This window comes from Ictidomys tridecemlineatus, chromosome 11 (assembly GCF_052094955.1).
Source record: "Ictidomys tridecemlineatus isolate mIctTri1 chromosome 11, mIctTri1.hap1, whole genome shotgun sequence".
In the NCBI taxonomy this organism is placed as follows: domain Eukaryota; kingdom Metazoa; phylum Chordata; class Mammalia; order Rodentia; family Sciuridae; genus Ictidomys; species Ictidomys tridecemlineatus.
Genome location: NC_135487.1, coordinates 14,056,609 through 14,076,261, shown reverse-complemented (window position 1 = coordinate 14,076,261; position 19,653 = coordinate 14,056,609). Strand labels below are relative to the sequence as shown.

The 19,653-nt window shown below is 59.0% G+C and overlaps 1 protein-coding gene across 1 annotated transcript in view; it reads left to right on the top strand.

Moving 5' to 3' along the window:
• The first annotated feature begins 3,343 nt into the window (after positions 1-3,343).
• The window catches only part of Ece1 (endothelin converting enzyme 1), a 94,208-nt gene continuing 77,898 nt past the window's right edge, over positions 3,344-19,653 (top strand). The window contains exon 1 of the mRNA XM_078025523.1: positions 3,344-3,480. Coding sequence (XP_077881649.1) covers positions 3,478-3,480 — 3 coding nt within the window. The 5' untranslated portion in view covers positions 3,344-3,477. The remainder of the gene's footprint in view (positions 3,481-19,653) is intronic.

Genomic DNA, 19,653 nt, shown 5'->3' with positions numbered 1-19,653 from the left:
AAACTCAACTGGCTGTGGGATCAGAGAAGCTGGTGACCAAGAAACTAGAGGGGTGACCCGGCCGGACATCCAGGCCCCAGGCTCCCACCAGGTCCCGGGGCGAGGGAGGGGGAGAGCGCGGCTACCTCTGGGCGGGGTTGGGTGAGTGGAGGAAATGGCCTGATCAGTCTGGGAGGCCCCTCCTGACTGCCCCGAGCAGGGGCCAGTTGGTCGGAAGCCGGTGCCCTCCCCTGCCAGCCTCTTCGAGGGCTCCTCCTCGTGTCTTCCTGACTACGTCCTCTCAGCCAGGCTAGTGCCAGTCCCTGGACAGTCCAGTGATTTCCCCAGGAGCCCTTGACTGTAGTTTCATTTAAGTTATGAAAACAAAGCAAAATTGAAATCTCTTCTGCGTCTCACTCTGTCTGCACGCCTTGGGCTGCCCAGGTTGGCCGGGAGCTGACTGACTTGGCACACGTGTGGCATCGGTTAAAAAAAAAAATCAGCCAACCAAAAGGGAGGCCTTGAGGACCCACTGTGTGCTAGACAGTCCCAAGCACCTATTCTGTACAGGGTAACAGAGGCCGAGCAGAGTTAGAATGACGCCAATATCAGCTGTCACCACGTACCGACCAGTCAGCCTCTTTGCAAATTCTGGGCTATTCCTTTTGGATCCTGGTGAGTCTTAAGGCTGGGAAAGCTAGAAACTGGACCCCAACCAGAGCACGGGCTAGGTCACCTCAGAGGGTCCCACTCTGAGTGGTCTGACCAATCAGAACCTTTGGTCCTGGTGATTGGCCAAAGAACTGACACATGTCTCCATGAGAGCCAATGAGTCTTGGATTTGGGAATGTGGTTGAAACTATTGGGAAAAATGAATCCCTGTTTCTGTGGGAGGTGCTGAGGCAGTAGGATGTGAGCCTGGTATTGCTGGCAGCCACCTTGTCATCATGAGGCAAGAACTGCCAAAAACAGGCCAGGAGAAAAGGAAGCTGTTCTGAGAGATGGAGCGAAGGATATTGAATCCTAATGGCGTCATCTGAGCTCCTCAAGGAGCCATGCCTAAAGCTAGCTTTCCCCTGTACTTTGTAGTTATATAGGCAAAAGAGTTCTTTGTTTTTGGTTGGCCAGATTAAATTGGCTTTTCTGCCAATTTGAGCCCTGATGTTCTCTGACTGAGCAATCGCTGTGACCAGAGGCTGGAGTAGCTCTCCATCTCTAGGAGTCTAACCAGGGAAACACGTTCTCCCAACCACAATCACCATGGGTGGCTTAGAGAGGGCATGAATGTTGAGCAGAAGCAGGAGGCCAGCAGATGACAATCCCTTCAAAATAGCTGTGCCTCCTGGAGCAAATCACTTTCCTTCTCTGAATACTGATTTTCCCACCCGCAGTGTGGACGTGGGTGGCCATGGGATATTACGGGAATCATAACATCTGTAGCATAGAATTGTCAGAATCACTAAGAAAATGCCGCAAAGTACCTACCAAATGATAAATGTCTGGCACACAATAAATGCTCAACGCTTACTACAGCCGGTGTTCCCAGAGAGCTTGGGGGAGGTGACCTCTGAGGACCCCAAGGAGACAGAGGTAGGCGTTGGAGTTGGCAGCAAACTTCAAGTGCTTCCCTTGAGCCGCGTAAGACCAGGGGCTGCGTCTCCCAGGGCAGCCTGGGGGATGGAAGAGACTTGGCTGGGTGTTGGGAGGCCCTGGTTCTGCTGCCAGCCCAGTGAGTGGCTTGGGTGACCCTCTGCTCTTCACCTTGCTCCCTACCTGTGGCACTCCACACGCCTCCTGGCCGTCCTCCCTGTGTCCTTCTCTCTACAGCGAAGAATTCTGAGCACTGTCAAACAAAGGGGGCCAGTGCTGCACAGAGTTATTTGCTCAGAGCCCCTCCCCACCCTCTGGGTCCTCATACCAGCTGCCCAGGACTCTGCACCTAGCTCTTCTCTCCCTGGTATTCCCAGTGTCACTCTGAGCTAGTTCCTGGACAAGGGTCCAGCCAACTGCTTCTACTGTTCCCTCCCAGTGGCAGGTTCTCTTTTCTCCTCAGTCCACTGTCATCCCCAGCCAGTTCAACCCTTCGTCCCCTGTGGGGAGTAGGCAAGACTTCCCAGGTCTTTCCTTGGGAGCTCACAAACTCTTAGTCATGCCTCAAAACCCAAGTCCCAATTTCTCCAGGCTGCCTTTGCTTTCCTTAACAGGTACTCATCAGGCCAGCTCCACATTAGTTCCTTAACCCAAACATAGAGGATGGTGAAACAGACACAATAAATGCTCAACGCCTTCACAGCACACATAGTGTTTTTCTCCCTCTGTCTCACAAATTGGGCCACACACAAAGTTGTAGCAAATCCTAACCACATCCCTCTCCTGTGCGCACATACACACATGCACAAGAGGACACCAAAAAAAAAAAAAAAAAAAAAACCCCACAGGGATTTGCTCTCTTCTTGATTATAAAAGAGACACAAAGTCTCTTTCCACCACACCCTCGTGCATACACAACATAATGCAAATGTACAAATTACCCATCATAAAAACATACAGAGAGGCATGTTTTCTGTTTTATTTTTCCTGCTTCACCGGCACCTCCACAATATACATGTAGAGACAGTTTCTCTGCTGAATCTACCAATGCACACGCCTGGAGAGCCCGCTCCTCTCTGCTTCCCTCCCACACCCACTCGTCCTTCTCTCTCTCTCTCTCTCTCTCTCTCTCTCTCTCTCTCTCTCTCTCTCTCACACACACACACACACACACACACACACACGTGCAGTAACAATCCCCAAATATAGCCGTCTGTCTTTCCTTCACACATAAACACACAGGCATGCGGAATCCATCCCTTCCCCCTTTTCTGTCTCTCTCTCTCTCTCTCTCTCTCTCTCTCTCTCACACACACACACACACACACACACACACACACACACACACACACACACACACACACACACGCAGCTGCAGAGCCCCGGGTCATACTCCAGTGCAGGCGCCAGGCAGGAGACAAAGGTCGCCAAGACTCCCGCGCCCCGCACCGGACACCACGCAGCCTCTCCCCGACTCCTCCTGCCCTCAAAGCCAGTCTCGGCGGGTCTGGACTCTGCACCCCGAAGCCCGAGGCTGGAGCCCGCGCCCGCCCCTCCGAGGTCCCCAGGCAGCCCTGGCCTCGAGCTCCCGGCGCGCCAAGGGTTAAGGGGCTCGCAGGGGGCGGGAGGGGCAGTCCGGCCTCCGCGTGTGATTGGCTGCGCCGCCCGGGCCCGGGCTCCCGCGCCCCGCCATTGGCCCGCGGCGGGCCCCGCCTTCCCGGGAGTGGGCGCCGGAGCCGCGCGCTCGCCCGCGGGGAGCCAGGCGCGCGGCCGGGGCCAGCCAGCCGCGCCGTCCGAGCTGCGCAGCGCGCCGGGAGCCAGAGCCGGAGCCGGAGCCGCCAGCCGGAGCCGCCAGCCGGGAGCCGCGAGCCGGGAGCCCGAGCCGGGCCGGAGCCGAGCACGCGCGCTATGGTGAGTGCGGTTCCAGCCTGCGCACTGTTCCGGTCCAGCCTCGACGGTCTCTGCCGGCCGCGGCGGATGGCACCCGGGCCCGCCCGACTCGCGGGGGCTGGGCGCCCGCTGCAGTGCAGCCCCCGCTCGGCCCTCGGGAGCGTGGGGCCGAGGGGCGCCCGGGCAGGGCTCGGCTCGCCCCACGCCCCGCGCTGGCTTCATGGCCTGAGGCCGGTCGCGCGGAGCTTGGTTTTGGGCAGCCGGCCCGGGCTGGGTGGGGAGGACTCGCGGTGGCCGGTTCGGCTTGGGGACCGTTGGTGCGGTCTGATTTGGGGCATCCGGAAGTCCTTTCACCCTGCTTGGCGTGCAGACCCTTGGCAGCGGACTGGGTCGGGTTTGAGGGTGGTGGTGATTCCGAGGCTCTGAATCCACCTGGACCTGAGTGTCCGGAAAGCTGGGGGCGTTCTGGGGCTCCATTGGGAAGTGGTGTGTGGCTGCACCGTGAGCATTCGCAGGGCTAGACTGGGACACTCCGGGACTGCTGATCCCGCTGTGGCATAAGGGTTGGTGATTGTGGCCAGGCCAGGTTGGAGGCTGTCAGAGACCAGGGGCACTTGGAGGCTCCACGTCCAGAGGTCTAGTCTCCCCAGCGTCTCCCAGCAAGAGTCTTCAGAGGAGGGGCCAGGTGCTGGCAGAGTTGGGCAGAGGCACCAGAGAAAAGGGGGACCGAGGGGAGGAAGTTTCATGGGGGTCTCTGAAGCCCTCAGGGAAATCCTTTTGGTCCAGGCTGATCCAACATGGTCCTTGTCTGGAGGGAGCTGGCTCCGCCCAGAGCCAAGGCCTCTGGTCACCTCTCCAGGGCCTGGAGATTTCCTCTCCATCACCAGGAAGAGGCCATCTGCTTCTCTTTGGCCCTTTTCCAAAGGACAAGTCCCTCTGATTCTGTTGCCTACCAGTCAGGTTCTGTGCCCTTTGCAGTAAGCACAAGGCATCAGGTCAGGCCCCAGGAGAGCACGTGCCAGTGACGATGGATGCCAGTCCCAGGGATGCAGCTCTTCTATTTCTCTTGTGATGCTGCTGCCAAGACTGAGGGGCACATTGGCAACAGCTGAAGAGCCCCCAGTGACTACCCAGGACCACTCCCTGCTCTGCTCAGCTCCAAGAGACTCCTTACAAACTCCCTTTCCCTGTCAGTCACTTCTAGAATTTTCTTCCTTATGCACCAACTAGAATCTTCCTCCTGTGTACCACCACCTACCTCTTTAGAGAACTGTGGCTTTATTCTACCTGCCAAAGCACCCAGACGCAGTCTTGGACTCCACCTACCTCTGATTTAAGAATCCCACAGGAATGCTCTGCTTGGTCAGTTTCACTGTTAGGGTGCATTACCCGGGGACCAGCACTTGATTCAAAGTCTTAAAATATGAGTCATCAAAGAGGGTAAGTCTGTGAGGTCATGTCACCCGTTGTGCCTTCAAGCCCACTCTGACCTAAGTTACATGGAAGGAAGTCTTTTTTCCTCCTTAAAAACTATCCTAAAGAGGAAGAGGGAGAGGTCCCCACCTTGCCTTGGTGACACTTTCCAGAACCTCACATCTGAGAAGCCTCCCAGCCCATCAGGAAGATTCCAGATTCTGGCATCAAACAGGTCTAGGTTCGAGTTCCAGCTCCTCCACTTCCCCACAGGGACTTTGGTCAAGTTGCACCATTTTTCCCAGGTTACAAGTTGGCTCATCAATGACAGGAGATGATAAGTTTTATCTTCTAGGGATGACTTGGAGATTGGTTGAGATAACCCAAGTGAGAGTGTTTTGCTTGGATATAGCTTAGTTTCCTTACTTTTACAACCTTGAGCTCAGGTTGGGAAGTTCTACCGAATGTCTGACCTGTTTGATAGTCTGGAAGAAGGATTAATGTTTATCATGATATGAGGAGAAGAGGACAGTGATATGTAGATAATATTTTGTGTGTCATTCAACAGAGATTTATTGAACACTTATTATATACCAAACCTTGTGCAGGGGAAGAAAAAACTGAAATACCATGTTAAGAGAGCGTCCACTAGTCCTTTAATGTCTACCTGGTCCTCGGGCTATGTGGCATGTCCTTAGGAGAGGTGGCAGTATCACCCCAGGAGAGGGCTGACTTCTGGCTGGAGAGATGAGAGAAGGCATCACTGAGCAGGTGGCATGTGAAGTGGAAAATTCATCCCAGTTCGGGGACCTGGGTGACATAGGAGCTGAGTGACATGGAACTCTGAAAGCCCAGGATGGAGCTGGCCTGGCAAGTGTGTGAGGGAGCTGGGAAGAGGGGGGGAAACAGGTAGAGGGGCGCAGGGGCAGAGAGCAGGCTGCAGCAGCTGAGTGGAGGCTCCAGGGTGGATCCTTGACACGCCACCTGTGACAGGCTTCCTTGGCCCCTGTCATGTAGCTCTCCCCCAAGCAGGGGTCCCTGGGCCGTCATTCCCGAGGTGGGGGCGAGTCAGGACTGCCACAGCGTTTGCCCCTGATCTCCTGCTCTGTGGACACTGTAGTGTCCTTCCCCTCCAGCGTGGCCAAGGTCCCCCTGGCCCTGGGTCCTGAGGGGGCTCCTTGGCAGACCGCGTGGGCTGCCTCCTGCCCTGCTGCCCGACTCCCCCAAGCTCTGCTCCCCACCAGGTCTCTCCCCCGTGGCAGGGAGTCAGCACTGATGTTAAAACTCAGTGGAGGGGCGGGGCTGGGGCCCCTGGGGGAGCGCTCCCCGGGTTCCAGCCTCAGCACCACCTAAAAATAAATAAAATAAAGGCATAAAAATATAATAACATGATTAAAAAGGAAAAAAAACCCAGTGGACCCAGCCCACCTCCGTGCAGGCTGGGGATGAGGTGGCTTTTGGTAGCCCCTGCCTCTGGCTGTCCTCAGACCACCCAGCATCAGGCACAGAGAGGTGTGGGAGGCTGCCAGGGCACGGTGCCAGGACAGGCACCCATCGCCTGGATGTTTGAGCCGTGAGCGAGACAGGCAGGCTCCGGGGAGGGAGACCAGCCCAGCCTCCCCTCTGCCCGCACGGTGCCTTCCCGTTCCCAGCGGGGGCCTGAGAGCTGCGGGCCATCTTTACTCCCAGTGGTGGAACTGAGGACAGGTCCAGGGCCCAGGTTTGAGTCCTGTTGAACTACCAACTTGCTGTGTGACCTTGGTCAGCCACCCTCCCTGTCTGTGCACCTTCCCTACCAAGGGGGGCAGATTGCTCCGCTTCTTGGGGTACCATTGTGAGGACACAATGGGTGCGGACACCATTAAAAACACGAGGGGCAAGGTTATCGTTTGCAGGTAGGAGGACGGCCGCACGCCAGGCCACAGTCGCGCCTCCCAGCCACTTGGGCGGCCAGCACCTGTCTGGTAACCGGGTCACTCATGTTTCCTTGCATGGCTAGGTTTTGGGGTAAGTAAGGATGTTGTCGCTTTGTGTCGAGGGGTGAGCCCTCGTTTCCTGCCAGCAGCCGAGGGCTCGCCCCTGGCAGACGAGGAGCAGGGCTCCGGTGCGAAGCCCTGGGGTCGGCGGCAGTGCCCTGGCCTCAGCTGAGATCGCGGCTTAGCTGAGGTCCACGCTCTGGGGTTTACGGGGAGGGGGACCTTCAGCAAATGGTGACGACCTTTTGTGCCTCTGCTCAGTGTCTGTTCAGCTGGCGAGGCCAGTGCCCGGGCCACGGCCAAGGAGCTTCGTTCCTGTATTCACCCAACAAGTGCCCGGCCCAAACGGCGCTGGGGCCGGGGTCAGCATGGAGGGCAGCGGGGTCTCTCTGCCACACCTGGGGACAGGCCAATGTGGGCAGGAAATGACCAGTGTGGTTACTGTTGCCAAGGAGACGTGCGGAGCCAGGGGAGCAGAGAGGGAACCCGAGGGCAGGAATGGTAGGGGGCAGTTAGGAGGCCACGAGAGGGGCCTGGGGGGACACCGGTGGTCGGTCGCCGGGCACTGCCCTGCACCCCCAGGCCACTCCGTCACGCTGCCTAGAGGGCCGCGAAGACGAGCCCAGGGTCCCTGCAGCCCCTTCCCCTGTGGGCCCCGGCCTCCCCCCCCCACCTTCCTCCCACCAGGACAACACCAAGCGCCAACCCGGGTGCAGTTGCAGGCCCCCCGCCAGGGCACACGCATCAGGGAAGCCATCCCGGGGAGGTGGCGGCTGGCGGCAGTGCCCCTAGGTGCTTCACTCATCCACAGATAAGAATGGGGGGCTGTCCGTCCTTCCAGAGCCATGTCAGCAGGCAGTGAGGAGCGGCACCCTGCAGCCCCAGCGTCACGATGGCGCTGGGAGTCTCTGCCTGGGCTGCCACCCTGTCTCGGGGCCCTGCAGGTCAGGGTGGCTGGGGTGTCTGCAGGCCTGTCCTGGCCCCTGACAAGCCTAGGAATGGCTCTTCCCCCCCACCAGGGCTTGGGGGCATAATACACGGAGGAGCAGTTTCTGGAGAACATTCAGGGAATCAGCTGAGGGAGGGGCTGCCATCAGGGCCCAAGAGGGAGCTAAGCCCGGAATGCTTCTGCGAAAGGGGGATTGGGAGCCATGGGATGTGTACGGGGTTAGACTGAGGCGTGAAATGAGCACCTACTACACGCCTGCCTGGCACCTGAATGTGCCCTTTGCCGGGCGTGGTGGTGCACTCTATCATCCCGGTGACTTGGGAGGCTGAAGTAGGAGGATCGCAAGTTTGAGGCCAGCTTCTGCAACTAAGCAAGGAACCGGCTCAAAATAAAAACTGAAAAGGGCTGGGATGAGGATCAGCAGTAGAGGGGCCCTGGGTTGGATTCTCAATCCCTCAAAATAAACAAACAAACAAACAAACGTAATCTCCCTGATCTTTGCACCAACCCCAGGCAGCAGCCACTGTTTGAGTTGTGGAAGCCAAAGCCGAGGCTCAGGAGCCTCTCAGGAGCCAGGGACTGGTGGGAGGCAGCGCCTGCCACCCCTTTCTTCAGAGCCGTGGCCTCACCCCAGGGTGCCACTAGATTTAGTGAAACTCCACTTTCCTGGGAAAGCCCACCCCTCCCCACAGGGGTGAAGCTCTCAGGAGCTAACGGGGTGGACAGGGTGGACGCTGGCCAGGCTGAGCTGCTGATTATTTATCTTTGACCTTTGTGCTTGTGACAGTTAGAAAGCCCTTTCGTCCCCATTCACTAAGTGTCTTGGAACCCACTGGCAGGGCCAGGACTCAGACCCAGGCCTGTGACCCCCATCTCCAGGACTCCAGGGCCCCCCAGCTGTGGATGTCCCGGGCTTTCTGACCCCATGCCCCTGGCCCACAAGCCTCCTCTCCCCACAGACTCCTTCCCTCCTTGGCTGGGAGAAAGGAGGCGGCGGCCAGGAGGAGTCCAGTTACCACGTAAACACAGTCATGTCAATATTTACCTCTGGCTGGAACCCGAGCCTTCCACCTCCCTGCTGCCTCCCACGCCCAGCCAGGTGCACGTGGCCTGCTCCTGGCTCAGGTCTGGCCATTGAGAGCGAGGCCAAGGGTGGGGACCTGCCTTCCAGCCCAAGCTGGGCCACTCACCTTTGATGTGACCCTGAACCAAGCACTCTCCCTTCCCTGGCCTCAGTCTTCCCATCTGTAAAATGACGCGGCTGGGACGGACCCACGCAAGGGCTGTTTTCAGCAGTGACAGGTAGGGGGACGGGCCCAGTGCCGTGGCACAGCCTCGAAGCTCCGCAGACTGGAGTTGGCCTCGGACCCTGCTGCTTCCTCGCGCTGAGGCTGCGCGCACGCGCTTGACCCCTGGAGCCTCGGTTTCCTCATCTGTAAGTGGGATCCCGACGGCACCTGCTTTGGAGGCTGTCGGCTACTTGCCGTACCCAGCAGAGCTCTTGGCACAGGAGAGGAGAGGGACAAATGGTCGTGGTGGTAGTTGTTATTCCAGATAAACATTTTATGACTCTGAATCCAGACGCTGGGTTGCGTCACTCGGGAATCAGAGCCAAGGGTGGGGACTCTAACCTCAAGCCCTCCTGCCACTCTGGGGCCACGGGCTGGGCTAGGGGATCCCAGGGGTGGAGAAAGACCCCTAGTCAGCACCACCCCTGTCCCCAGCTGCCCAGTGTTTGGAGTTCCTTCTTATCGGGCTGAGGTCCAGGGCTGAAATGACCTCAGAGATGTGCCCTGAGAGGAGCGAGGGAGGGTGGAGGGAGCGGGAAGGGGAGGAAGGACGCATTTCCTACGCTGCTCTTTCGCACAAGCTCCTGTTCCCAGGCCTGGAGAGGAGGGCAGCTGTGGGGAGGGACTGGCAGCCCAGAGTGTGGACAGGGCAGGACGGGGACAGGGGACTGCCGGGGTCGTAGGAGTGGGCCTTGGAGGTCTTTTGCAGTGGCCCAGATTCAAACCTGGCTGCGTCACTTTTTGCTGTGTCACTTGGGACAACGTGTCCCCTCTCTGAGTGGTTGCCGCCTGTTTTGTTGGGAGGGTTTCATCTGAAGTGCTTTGGAAGAGCCTGGCGCTGGCTGGCACACGGGGGCTCCATGGCAGCTTGCTTCTGTGGCTGGCGGCCCGCGTCTTCCCCAGGGCGGAGTGGTGCGTTCTGCCGGAGAGAGGGGCGTCGCAGGCAGCTTGACTGTCCCAAGGGCACAGCTGCACACCACTGGACCAAAGCGCAGAACATGTCCCCAATCCCCACGTGGCCCTTCGCCAGTCCCCTGCCCTTGCGGTCCCCTTGGCTGGCCTGGTTTCAAGCGCTGTCTGCCTGGTCCACGCAGCACACCGTTCGTGCCTGGTTTCCTTCAGCGGCAGGTGGCACCGTTTCTGAGGCCCATCCCGGGGGCGTGGGCTCCGGCCTCTGGTCTCTTTAGGCTGAGTGTGTTGGGGGATGGACGTGGCAGTGTCCGTGGATGACATTGGGTTGGCCCAGTCTGGGGCTGCTGTGGCCTTCTCGGGGGTCTCCGCAGACCTGTAACCCCCATCTCCTGGCGCAGAGCCAGGAGCGGGAACTGGCAGTTGTGCGGGTAGCCTGAGTCTGACCCTCCCGGGAGCTGCCCAGGATCCCGAGGGGCCATCAAGTCTCAGAGCAGATGGGTCTCCTCTCCTCAGCTCAGTGGGTGCTTGGAGGCAGGAGGGACTCTGAGGGCCTTCCCTGCCCCAGGGCCTCAGCCCCACTCCGGCCTTCCTGTCCCCAGCGCCTGGCAGCTCCCAGCTGCATTCTGTCCCACGCTGAGCCTTCGCTTCACCTGGCTCTCAGGGGTCCTGGCGCTAGAGTCCCCAGCCATGTGGCCTACCACTGTTAGGCTCTGTGGCCTTGGGCTGTCCTTCCCCCTCCCCATCCTCGGTCTCCTCCCACCGGGAGGCTGAGGGTCCCTGGTGTCTGGTGGCCTCCCTCCCTTGGTGCCGATGGCTCCTGCTGACTGCGTTCCTCCGCCGCAGGCTGGCGCAGGTGGCAGGTCCTTAGCAAGTGGGAGCGGTGGACCTGCGGCCTCCCGGGACGCAGCCTGGTGAATGGCTGCCTCCTCACTGTGCTGCTGCTAGGCCTGCGGAGCGGGGAGGTGAGGGTGGAGCCTGCCGGTCTCTTCTGGAGGACCGCTGGGACAGTGGGGCGGGGCTCGCGTACTGGTCCCCTCCCTGAGAGTGTCACTGTGGGCGAGTGTCCTGTGGGCAAGAGCCCCCGGATGTGGATACTGCCCTGCGAGGCTCTCCGGAGACCTCCTGGGCACCAGGCCACCTTGGGTTCGAATCCTGCCACCCTCTTGGCCGGGGCCCGAGCAGTCCCCTCCACTTCCCTGAGCGACAGCATCCCCATCTGCCGGGCTGTGGGGACCCAACGAGGCCCCGACTCATTGCTGAGACGAGCGAGTGGGCAGCCAGGTCCCTGCCCCCGGGGAGCTCCATGCCAGGGGAGGAAGCGGGAGGCCAAACGGGAACATCGGCCAGCCAGAAAGAGCACGTCGGAGAGGACAGGACGGTGCCTAGCGAGTGGCAGTGAGGGACGGGGCTCCTCCAGGCAGTGCCAGGGCAGGAGCCAGCGCCTAAGCTGAGAGCCAGGGTCGTGGGGCTTCCCGGCAGGAAAAACAGCAAGTGCAGAAGGACGGACCGGGAGCCTGGGTGTTATGGGCGGCGGGAAGGCCCACGCGACCGGGCAGAAGCAGTGAGGGGCAGGGAGTGGGAAGAGGTGGGCATGGCGGGGGGCCGTCAGGGAGGGCCTTGCCTGGAATTGGGGGCGGTGGCATTTTGTTGTGAGTGATGGGAAGTCACTGGAGGGCGCCAGGGAGATGACTCAGTGTGGACCGTTCCGAGGCCCTGGCTGCCGTGTGGAGCGTGGACTGCAGGGGGCAGCAGTGAGGCAGGAGGCTGGTGGAGTGAGGGGTGAGCCTGACCTCCGCTGTGCACCTGTCCCCAGGGCCAGGAGGCTCCAGCATCTGGGATTTTAGCTACTTCAGGGACAGGAGTGAGGGGACAGGGCCTCCCTCCCAGATGCTTCCAGACATTCCCAGTGGGCAGAAGTTCCCTCCAGAGCCATAGACCTGTCCCCAGACCTCCCCTTGAACTCAGCCTCAGGACTCTGCTAGAGTGACCTCCATCCTACCCCCCTCAGCCCCCAGAGACCCGGAGGGCCCAGAGCCTGATCCTGCCTCCCCTGCTCCTGCGCACCCTGCCTGCTGGGAAGTGAGGGAGAGGAAGTCCCGGCTGCATGGGGTGGCTGTCCCCTCTGCCCTCTGGGCTGCTGCTCCCATGGCCGGGGGCAAGGCAATCCTGTGGTTTTGTGGTTCCTGGTGTCCTGAGCTGGTTTGGGCAAAAACCAGTACTTCGTCTTTCCTTGCCTCCGAGTGTCCGGGGTGGTGACTTGGTGCCCTGCTGGGCTTTGGAGAGCAGTGGGCAGGGGAGGGTGGCAGGGGCCACAAGGGCTCACAGGCCTGAGTGGAAATGCGCTTTGGCATCGCCTATACCAACTTCCTCCTGGGGAGGCTGAGACTCAAAAGGGGAAAGGGGCTCTGTCTGAGGCCACACGGCAGGTTAGATGCAGCCAGACAGTGCCACTTAGTCCCAGCTGGCTGAAGCAGGTGTCCATCTCTGACCCTCAGTGTCCTCCTCTGTGGGCCAAGATGAAGCTAAAGCCCTCCTCGGGGTGGCACTGTGAGGAGTGGCGGGTGGCTTGTGTGGAGTTGAGAAGCTCGTGGGCTGGTGTGTGCAGCAGGTGCTCAGTGAATGGGAGCTGAGAATACCAGGGAGGGTCTGTCACCCGAAGCCTGGGAAGAGCTGGGAGGGGGGCTGCCTGCTCGCTCTCCAGTCCCGAGGAGCGCAGGGAGGGCGGGAGGGAGTGAGATCCCCGTCCCTGGCCCATCTGCAGCAGATGGTTCTGTTTGCTTCCCCGTTATAGGGGGCAGGCCCTTTGCCCAGGCCCTTGACTGCCTCCGTCACCCAGAACATGCACACACGCTCATGTGAGCTGGAGCTGTACCCTCAGTGTGGGGCAGACAGGCAAAACTGTCACCCCAGGTAAAGACCCTGTGGCTCTTCTCTTCCTGCATTGGTCCCTCCCTCTTGTCCCCAGTACCCATTTGTGATCAAGTGGTTAAGATCAGGGACCATGGGGCCAACTTGAACTTCAGCCCCAGATCCCCGCTTATCAGCGGGCAGGTGAGTCTCCCTCTGAGCCTGCGGTTTCCCGGCTGTGAAGTGGGGATGATGGCTTCCCTTGGTGATTGCAAATGTTAAATGAGAAAATACGCCCAGACAGGCCTGGTGCGCGTGGACTCAAAAAAGTGGGCGGCACTGATGACAGATTGGATCCTAAACTCCCTAGGCCCATTCTTCTTTCCATAGCTGCTCTCCCAAGCTTTCTGCACCGCCCCAGCCTGTCACCTCCCAGCTCTTTCGCATTCTCTGTGCTCTGACAGATGAGGAGCTGGAGCTCTGGCCCAGCTGCCCCCATCTGTCTGAACTCCCAGATCCCTGGTACCTGAGTGGCCGTCGGCAAATTGCTTAAGCCTTGGCCTCTGTTGCTGCATGAACAAAACAGGATCAAACTCAGAGTTGTTTAAATAAGTGATCGAAATCTTGTAAGGTGCTAGGATGGGTGCCTGCCCCACAGCAAGTGCCTAATCAATGTTAAGCGATTTGCCGGTAGGCAGTTTTCCACCGGACAGAGCCCCTTGCCTTTTCACTCTGATCCCCAGCACCTGGGAAGGGTGGGATCGGCTCTCTAGGGATCTGCACTGTGGGCAGTGGAGAGTCCATTCCAATGAGACTGTGTTTGAGGCTTTGGTCCAGGTCACACTGTGAACTTGTCTAGTGGGTGGATTGATAGGCTTTTCCCACAACCCTGCACCACTGTGTGCTGGGGACAGGCAGGCGAGCATGTGGCCCTTACCGAGCTCATATTCTGTGGAGGGATGTCGGGCAGAATGGCCCTGACACCGTTAAAAATGACCAGCCCAGAGCGGGTCAGGTTGTTTCGGATTGGTCTTCCTAGGACCAGTGACACTGGATTCCTAGGTGACACCAACTCTGACTACACTGGGTTTTCCTGCCTCTAGTGTTTATTGGTCTTGGCAGTAATAGAATGGTGTCTGTTCAGTGTTTGCCAAGTACAGAGCTAAATATTCTGTTATAAAGTTACTTAATCTTCCCATCAGCCCTATAAGGTGTTTTTTTTTTTTTTTAAAGAGAGAGAGAGGAGAGAGAATTTTAATATTTATTTTTTAGTTTCCAGCGGACACAACATCTTTGTTGGTATGTGGTGCTGAGGATTGAACCCGGGCCGCACGCATGCCAGGCGAGTGCGCGCTACCGCTTGAGCCACATCCCCAGCCCCATATAAGGTGTTTTTTATTATTCTTCCTTTCTTGGTGGGAAACTGAGGCACAGAGCAATTGGTAGAACCTTCTGTCTGTGGGCAGCAGACCCAGACAGGTCCTTAACCCCATGCTCCCATGCCTTCTCTGCAGCTGGGCTTTCCATCGTCCCTGATGACGGCCACACAGGGACTCCAGAGAGCACTTCACCTGGAGAGATTCCACAGGGTCTTTCTGAGGCCTCCTTCTCGGCTCTGTGGTGAGCTGACGTAGGCCTCAGGAAAGGGAGTCTGACATTCAAACCCTGGAAGATAGAGAGAGGGTGCCTAGCGCCTAGCTGGGGGAAGGGGAGCTCAGAAGGCGAACGGCTGGGATTCCAGCTGAACCAGTACCAGGCACGGGGGTGCCTGGGTCCCCCAGGAAGGCCCAGCCTGTGGGAGAGGTGAACAAGTCGGGGGGGGGGCATTGCCAAATGGTATTTGGTAAGCAGTGGGCAGGAGCCCTCGTGAGGCCCGATGAGACTGGACAACTAACCTGGCGCAGGGAGTCCACGAGTTGGGTCTTGAAGGATGAGTAGGAGTTTACCATTCAGGGCAGTTTATCCCAGGGGACTCTGGTCTGTGTTCCCACCCACAGTGGGTGCTCCGCTCTGCTGCCCTGCAAAGTCTGGTCTCGGGAAATGTGACTTCTGTGTCACTCAGTGGGAGCCAAAAGCAGTCCCTGTTCTGTGCCTCATGAATTCCACTCCCAGCGCCGTCTGCGGGTGGCTGGCCGGACTTGCAAGAGGGTCTCCACTCTAAATATCCAGGCCTGGGGCCGGGGCCGGGGCCCAGTGGAGGAGCGCTTGGCTCACAGGTGTGAGGCACTGGGTTCGATCCTCAGCACCACCTAAAAATAAAAAAATAAACATAAAAAACTTTTTAAAAGTTAAAAAAAAAAAGTACCGAGGACTGAGGTGTCCCGAGCACACAGGGCCCTCACCCCTGGTGAGCCTGAGGCAGGGAGACCCCGGAGGGAGCGTTTCCTGGTTTGTTTGCGACTGTTCCCTGCCCCCCCCACCCCCCCCCACCCCCCACCCCCCCCCACCCCCCCACCCCCCCCCCCCCCCCCCCGTGCCTGGAGTAGACTTTACATAAAGCACCTGCTCAGACCACCCCACAACCTGGCGGGTGGGGGTTGTTGGTTGTCATTCTGAAGCTGACTCGGGAGCCACCTGTCCTGCTTCACACAGCTAAGCAAGTGGAGGGACAGGAGCCCCAAGCTATCAGAGAGAACCCTGGTCACCACGGGCCGGGCACCTGTGTGGACAGATGCTCGGTCCCCCTGGAAACCCTGTGGTATGGCGTCAGGACCCAGGACCTGCAGGGCACTGCCAGCGGGCACACCGTGTCCCCTGCAGCTGTTGTCACTGGAGGGCGCCGAGGACCGCAGGTGCTGCTGGGTGTCTCCGCCATCCTTCCCGAGATTCTGAGTCAGCCCTTTGCGGTGGGGTCCGGGATCTGGTTCCGACGCTGGTGGCCTCAGAACACACTTTAAATCCTGATGTATTATAGGCCTGTTCTGGGCTCAGCACTGTCCTGGGTGTTTTATTTTGTCATTTTGGTCATCAGATCACCTCCTGGTAGGGGAAATTGGTACAAAGGGAGGCAAGAAGTCCTGAGAGTGACTTCCACCAGTCACGTGGAGACTTTTTTTTGGGGGGGGGGGCACTGGGATTGAACCCAGGGGTGCTTAGCCACTAGGCAGCATCCCCAGCCCTTTTTTGTGTTTTATTTAGAGATAGGATCCCACTGAGTTGCTGAGGGTGACTTTGAACTTGATCCTCCTGCCTCAGCCTCCTGTGTGTCTAAGGTATTCGGTTCATTTACAAAACAATTGCCTGAGGAAACAGGCTCAGAGAGGTTAGGCAACTAGCCAAAGCCCCACAGCTGTAGTGGCAGAGCTGGGATTGGAACCTGGGCCCTCAGCTCAGGATGCCACCTTTGCATACTGTCTCACAGAGGACAGACTCCAGCTGTGCCAACCACTGCTGCAGGTAAACAGAGGACAACTAATGGTGATAACTGCATGGTCTTCGATAGTTGCGCAGGTCCGTCTTTATGACCAGGGTGCTATGTCAGCCGATGTCAGAGGAGCCGTCCCAGGCAGAGAGCAGGGGCAGGGACGAGATCCCTGAGAAAGAAAGGCTGAAGGAGAGAGCTGGTGTGTTAACCAGGTGAGATGGAGAGCGAAGGATGCTAAGGGAACAGGAGCATCTGCAAAGGCCCCGAGATGGGCGACCTACATAGCGTGCTCCATGGAGCTGGAGCAGAGAGCAAGGGGACAGTGACCCAGGTGGGGCTGAGTGGGAGGGGTGGCCAGGGTTGGGCCCTGCGGGGGCAGAGAGAGAGAGACCAGGGGAGAGATTTGGACTTTGTCCCTAGGATGTGTGTGTGTGTGTGTGTGTGTGTGTGTGTGTGTTCAAACTTAAACTTTTTTTCTTTATTTCTTTATTGTAAAGGCTTCATTTTCTTTGGTTTTTTTCTATACTAAAAAACCCTTTTAAGTCTTCAAAGGAAGAAAAAGCCAAAACGTATGGCTGATGGGGTGGGGGTTTTGCCCTGATCTGGCAGGGCTGGGAGCAGGGTTAGCAGGGTCCCCTGTGCCGTTTATTAACCTCATGCCTGGTCCCAGGTGCCAGCGAGATAGGCTGGGGGAGGGGCAGGAGTGGGCTCAGGATGGTGCTGGCCTGGGACAGGCGACCCAGATGGAGGAGCCGGGTCCTCTGATAGCGCCTGGCGATTGGCTTGGTAACTGATGGAGGTGGGGCCTGGGCGCCCGCCCATGGCTTTGACGGGTGTCAAAGCCCAGAAGGGTCGTTGTGAGCTGCCGGTGTCACACAGCATGAGCGGCAGAGCCCAGATGCTGAGCTGGAGCCTGCGGCCTGGAGCCAGGTCCAGGCAGCTGCTTTCGCAGGCCCCTCCCGGTGGCTGCCCCCTCCCGCCCCTCTTCCCTGCAGCTTCAGGGGAGTGGGATGCTGGGAGGACAGCCGCTCTGGCTTTGAAGCCGCGGATGGGGGAAGGGCAGTGCGCTGACCTCCAAATTCTTTCCTCATGACCTCTGTGACCCTGGAGAGACTGGGGCCCTGGGGACCCCGCCCTCCCCGGGCCTCCACAGAGTTCCACAGAAGTGGGGGTCGGGGCTGGACCTCCTGTGCACAGACAGCCCCTCCTGGAGCAGAAGCGGCCTGCAGAGCTCTGCGGACATGCCCTTTTCCCCGAGAGGAGAGGGTGACGGGCCAAAGCCTGGGCCTGGCCTCCCGCCTAATGGGGAGAGTTAGAGAGGCTTCCTCCCCAGACCGCGGGCCTCCAAGAGGCTCTGTTAAGTGACCAGGGGCCGGGGGTCTCCTGCACCTCCTCCCCCTGGGCAAAGCCATCCCTTCCTGGCCCCCAGGACAGCCACGGCTCCCCCAGGAGCAACCTGGCCACCCGCATCTGAGTCCCATTTTTTCAGGACTCGGACCCCGTGAGGCTGGGCTCCCTTTTCTCACTGTGTCAGGAGCCTCCTCTCCCCTCAGCCTCCTGGACCCTTGATCTGGGCCTCACCCCTCTCTGGGGACTGGTCCCCAGCTGGCCAGGAGTCTAGGACCTTCCCCCCACAGCCTCCCAGGGTCCTGTGTCCCACCAGCCTGACACACAGTAGGCACTCAAGTGCTGTGCTCGCTCCTGCCACCCCCTCCCTCTGCCCTATTTCTGTGGCTGCTCTGAGCCTCCCGCCTCCCCGCACACGGGTATTTTTGGTCCCCGCTCAGGAGGGGCACGCACGCGTTAGCCGTGCAGGGGAAGTGTCTATGTTTGGCTGAGGACGTGGCCTCAGCTGCACTGGGGGCCGCGCACTAAGTTTGGGAATGAGTCGGGTGGAGAAAGCCCCCGGCGGCTTCATGCAGAAGCTGGATGCCCGAGCCTCAGCTGAAGTCCACAGGACGGAGCCAGCCCCTCCTCAGGCACTCTGTGCCACCCCTTCACTGCCTCCCTTATCTGTTCCGGGTCTGCTCCCTGGAGCACGCGGTGGGACCCACTGCGGGACCTTAACTGAGCTGGGCGACAGACAGACTCGTTTCCTACCCGGGTTCGCTCTAAAGAGATGGGTTTTATGTGTCCCCAGTGTTTCTTAGATCGGGGGTCTTGCCGAATTGCCCAGGCTGGCCTTGAACTCATGGACTCAAGCGCTCCTCCTGCCCCATGCTCCCCAGTAGCTGGGCTACAGGTGTGTACCATCACATCCTGCCTGTGCCCCCAGATGAGGAGGCTGAGGCTTGGGGAGGCAATGAGAATGAGGCCAAAGCCCCGCGGGTGAGAGGTGATAGAGCCAGAATCCTTGCCGATTCCAGAGTCTGTTCTTTGTAGGTCCTGGGAGCAGCAGCTTCAAGACTCAGGGTGCTTTGCTTACAGCTCAGAAAGGCCTCATGCAGCAAAGAGGAAAGAAGAGAAAAGAAGAGGATGAGAAGGTCCTACTGGACCCTAGCTGGGGATGTTCTGGACACACTGGGAGCACGTTCTCAGCTGAACAAGGTGGTGCCGTCCTGCCCTGGGGCACTCATGCCCTTTAATTGCCACTGTTACTTCTTTTCCCTGGGGCGGGAGGGGGGCCATCCCTGAGAGCAGAGACCCTGGCTGTCTCCCACTTGGGGCAGATGTTCGGGCAGGGTGTGCTGGGGCGCAGGTGCAGGTCCTGGAGCAGTGTGTGTCCCTCGGGCCTTTAGGGAGCTGCGTTTAGTGTCAGCCAACAAAGAAACAGAGTTCAGTACTCACAGTCCCCCCCCCATGGTGTAGTGTGTTCCTTTAAAGAATAAAACCAGGGCTGGGCTGCAGCTCGGGGGCAGAGCGCTTGCCTAGCATGGGTTGCCTCCTCAGCACCACAGACACATACACAAATAAAGGCACTCAGTCCATCTGCAACTACAAAAAAAGAGCAAAAACCAGAAGGAGGTGTGAGCCTTTCTCCCCGTCTCTTCCTTCTTTGGTGAGTTGTGAGTTTTCGCGGTGTCCCCAGGTGGCCATGAGTCAACCCTAAATTCATTCAGGAAAGTCCTGAGGAATTTTTCTTCTCCATCAGGTTTTATTTGAGCAGGCTGGGTGACACCCGGTGACACACTCGGGCTGGGTAGGGAGGGGGCACCTCTGCCTCCCTTTGTTCCCTGTCCTCCTGGGGCCCGGGGCCATCGGCCAAAGCAGGGAGGCGGGTTTAGTGACCAGAGGCTCCTCCATCCTGGCTCAGCCCCACCGGGTCCTCTGGGGAAAATGAGTCACTCTCCAGCCCTGAGATGTTTGTCTCTAAGTGGGAGAGAGAGCGACAGGGTGGGGTAGAAGCAGCACCTTGGGCCCCCCAATAGTCCTCAGCTCTGGGGGGCACCTTGTCTGGAGGGGCGGGGCAGCCAGACCTGGGCAGGCCGGAATCCCCATCCCTGG